This window comes from Chaetura pelagica, unplaced genomic scaffold (genome assembly GCF_000747805.2).
Source record: "Chaetura pelagica isolate M959 unplaced genomic scaffold, ChaPel_1.0 scaffold414, whole genome shotgun sequence".
NCBI classification, from domain to species: Eukaryota; Metazoa; Chordata; class Aves; order Apodiformes; family Apodidae; genus Chaetura; species Chaetura pelagica.
In genome coordinates, this window is record NW_009952976.1 from 1046859 (window position 1) to 1051028 (window position 4170).

The 4170-nt window shown below is 49.7% G+C and overlaps 2 protein-coding genes across 2 annotated transcripts in view; both read left to right on the top strand.

The window, feature by feature from the left end:
- FAM109B (family with sequence similarity 109, member B) overlaps positions 1-359 on the top strand; it is a 718-nt gene extending 359 nt beyond the window's left edge. The window contains exon 2 of the mRNA XM_009996380.1: positions 3-359. Coding sequence (XP_009994682.1) covers positions 3-359 — 357 coding nt within the window. The remainder of the gene's footprint in view (positions 1-2) is intronic.
- A 751-nt stretch (positions 360-1110) lies between these two features.
- The window catches only part of SMDT1 (single-pass membrane protein with aspartate-rich tail 1), a 4135-nt gene continuing 1075 nt past the window's right edge, over positions 1111-4170 (top strand). The window contains exon 1 of the mRNA XM_009996381.1: positions 1111-1143. Coding sequence (XP_009994683.1) covers positions 1111-1143 — 33 coding nt within the window. The remainder of the gene's footprint in view (positions 1144-4170) is intronic.

The window sequence follows — 4170 nt, forward strand, 5'->3', positions numbered from 1 at the left end:
CTTCCTCCTCCGGTAGGAAGAGGCATCTCTCCAACCCTGCCTTGGTGCCTCTCCAGGAGAAGCCCACCCCCCTGGAGAATGGTTACTCCACGTGGGGTAGTGGGGGTGGCATCCCCGGGGTGGCCACCTGCCCTGATCCTGACGGAGGGCACGCCAAGCCCCCACCTCTGCCTCCACGCCGGCGCTCAGCTGCTGGCAGCGCCGCGGGTTCCTCAGCACCCGGGCTCTCACCAGCCGGGCTGGAGAGCCCGGTGTCACTGGAGACAGCCTGCTTCTCTAAGCTGCACAGCTGGTACGGGCAGGAGATTGCAGTGCTGAGACAGGAGTGGCAGGAGAGGCAAAAGATGGGACACCCGTGACCGGGGACACAAGCCACCGGCCAGCAGGTGCCCGGCAGCCTGTCTCCCAGGTGGGAAGGGCAAAGCAGAGGACACTGCTTGCCCCCTGCCCTGGCCAGGGGCTGAGTGTGTGCTGTGTGTGTGCTTCATGGGGCGTGTGGGAGGGACCCAGGTCTTCCCCAGACCTTGCCTTTCCTTTCCATGAGGCTTTTTACAGCTGTAGAGTGGGGAGTACAAGGGGAGCTGCCTTTGAACTCTGCTCTGCTGGTGATGCGAGGTGTGGAGGGGGCCCTAATCAACACGTCTGCAAAGAACCTCACCCAGCGGGCTTGGCCTCTTGCCATGCTGGCATGGTGGATGATCTGGGTGCTTCATTGCCCGCCTCTCCTTCACTACATATTTTTTGGTTTTGTTTCTCAGTGTGGAAGTTTGCACAGCTCAGCGTTTATTATGGTCTGTGGTCTTGTGCTGAAGTTCTTCTGCCTTTGCTCTTCCATCGCAGATAAGGCTGGACTCTTAGGAAATGCCTCGCATGGGATAGTGGTCCCAGTGAGTGCCTCCAGCCTCCTGCCTGTCTCACCTCAGGACACGTGTGAGCCACCACGGCTGTGGCTGGCCCAGCAGCCGGAGCAACACGGACTGGGCTCTCACATTGTCAGTTTTTTTTACTTTCATCTGCACTAAGCCTTCTCCCAGCTAATTCCCTTGGGATGTGGATTTCATCGGCTTGCATCCATCTCTTTGGGCACCTGAACTCAGCAGGGAGGCTGAAATGGAGACACTGAGCAGCATCGAGAATCAGAAGGTCCTGAGGGATGATCTGGACTCTGTCAAGCAGTAGCCAAGCCTGTTAATATCTCAGGCTCAAGCCTTCCCTCTTCCAAAATAGGATCCCTAAAGCCTCTTTGCCTGGCCAAAAGTGAATTTCTCAGCCTCTGCACAGCCTGTAGCTCCTGCAAAGTGCCATATAGGGCTCAGCTGGCTTGTTGGGCAGCTTGCCCAAGATGGATCCAGAGCTGCACTCTTGCAGGGCCTCTCTTGCTGTTGTGGCTCTGCCCAGCTGCTGGCAGAGCTGCACAGTCAGAGGAGGCTGTGGAGGAGGAGAGGGCTGGCCCTTGAGAAGTGAGGGTGTGGGAGTGAGTTACAGTAGCACTGACTGATGGCTTATCAGCGGTTTCTGGGCTTGCCCCTCTACCATCCGAGCCATATCCCTGCCTGCTACCAAAGCCAGCACCTGACTTGCCTGTACTTCCCCCTGATTTCATAGCAGCATCAACTCAAACTCAGCTGTTCTCTGTAGCATGTCCCATCTTCCCAGCAGGTGAGAAGGGCTGCAGGGGCGGTGCCTGTCGCCTTGCTATGAAACTTGTCTTTCTCCAGTAGGTGAGAAACCCTGGCCACGAGGCCAACAGTACAAGTAGGTGGGTGCTGAGTCCAGTGACTGCAGCACCTTGGAGATGGGGTTGATAAATCTTCTCTTAGCCTCTTGGCAAGGGCTGTTTTTCAAAACAGAAAAAATATCTGAAGAAGGCTTATGCTTCATATCTTAACAGTGTTGAACTTCTTTTATTGCCTAAGGAGCCTTGCTTGGAAAGCAAGAGGCTGTTCCAGGTCATGACTTATAGGAACTTGTTTGCCTTTCTGGAGTTAAATGCACTCAGCTTAATACTTTGCAATATCTAGTAGAGATTCTTAATGCAGTAATCAAATTACTTCCATTACCTTTTGGTGCCTTTGCAAATATATCTCTGGTAGTTTTGGATGACGAGCTTCCAGCCGCTTGCCTAACTGTGGCTTGATGATGATTGGAGGGAATCAGATCTTAAATCACATCCTACAAATATGACTTTGGGCAGTGGGAGTGTAACTTTCATACTCGAGTGATGCAATCCAGTCATTTCCAGTTTATGTCTGTATTTCTTCACAGTAGGGACCTTCAAGTTTGGGAGGATTATCTGAGGATATTGTTCTGCTTTTTAAGCAGAAACAGCTCAGTAAAGCTAGGAGCAGGTGGCTATGGGCCAGTGCCCAGGCTCCATCAGTAGCCCAGCTGGCTGGACTTAATATGCTAGCTCTGCCTCCCTACCTGCTGCCTGAAGAGTTCAGCACTGCAGCGTTCCTGACTGGAAACCTGTCCCCTTTCCTATCCCTGGGCAGCAGCATCAAGGAATAGCACTACCTGGGTCCCCCTCAGTTTGAGCATGGGTGTTTTGGAGCCAGGGGCAGATTTGGCAAGCATTTTTTGTTGTTTTTTTGGGTTTTTTTAAGTAATACAGAGAGAAGGTTATTTCTAATGTCTCAGACTTACATAAAGCGGTTTGACAGTAAAGATTTAGCTTCCAAAAGAAATCCAAATGTGATGGCATTTCTTACATGAGACCCAAGAACTGGGAGTGACTTGAATAGGAAAATAAATTAACAAAGCGAGTTCTGTCACATCTGGAACTGAAACACTATTATTCTTTTAAGGGCAATTTCACTTTTAAGAAGCTTAATTTGTTTTAATAAGCCAGGATTGTGCTAGTAACACTACTAAAGAGCTTATTTTTAATGCTTTAATCTGTCCCATTCAAATGGCACAATTTCCACGCTACCTGCCTTTGCGTGAACACATATCCCAGTTAAATCCTAAATCCTGCAAATGAGGAGCTGTGCTGGGCTTTCTGTCTGATTGCATTTGGAGCAATATTGTGCTTTATTCTGCAGCACCAAGAAGAAAATGGCTGAACCCTGAACAGTGTTTGTGTTCAGCCCAGCTCTCTGGGCCTGGGCCTTTTGTTAGGTCTCCAAAGCGCTGCTGGACCTGGTCAGGGCTTCCTCACCATCCCACTCACATAGCAGGGATGGCCCCTTCTTGAGTAAAAAGAGCCATAATTTGAGCCAGGCCTAATTTTGATTGGGAGGACAGGTTTTTTTTAATGAACACCGCTGCTTGCTCCATTGTGGAGGAAGCACCTGGGTGCTTGGCCAGGTCCTCTGAGATGGAGGCTATGAAACCAGCTCAGCTGAGAATGGGTTGTGCTGATGAGAATCAGCAGCACCTTTGGAGCAGAAGGTTGGGATTTCAGCTTCCTGAGATTGCACATGCAGGTGGCTAATGGAGCATCTTCTCTGTCTGTCTGCAGGCAGAAATTATTGTAGGAAAAGCAGAGTTTTGACTTCACATTGTCCCCAGCAGCAAATTAAGACTGATTGCCACAGACTGTTTTTCTCCAGTCATTCAGGTTCGGACTGTTTTCCCTCCTGCCGTTGCGTTCCCTTGTTATTTTTTTAAAATAGAAAATGTCTGGGCAGCACAGAGCAAGTTCCTTGCAAAAGGGGAGGGGGGGTGAGCAGTAAAGCTGTGTGGCTACTTTTCTTCAAGTATTGAAGTAAAATCCTTTTCTAAGAGTTTGATATAATAACGCAAAAGCAATGAGAGAAAAGTGCTAGAATGTGAATGCTTGTGTACCAGAAATTGAAGACTGAGAGGGCGGGGGATTCTGACATGACCTTTGAAAGCTGTGCCAAGGACTCCTAATCCTGCTAAAATAGTTGATGAAATCCCATTTTTTTCAGCAGCTGGCATTTCTGATTTGGGCCCATAATGTATTGATTTATTTCTGCATATTTATCTTTTTATAAAACAACTGGGGCGACGTTTTCCACTGAATGCAGCTCCTAGCAATAATAGCAACTTAAAGACTTTACCCGCAACCACCACCAGCCATTTGGTGGACACTGACGACCAAGATCGGGTACTTTGTTACAGCAGCTCCCACATTAATAGTCGGGGGGTGGGCGATTCCCTCCGGTCTTACCCGTCTCGGCTGCCGTTTCTGAGAAACTCGCC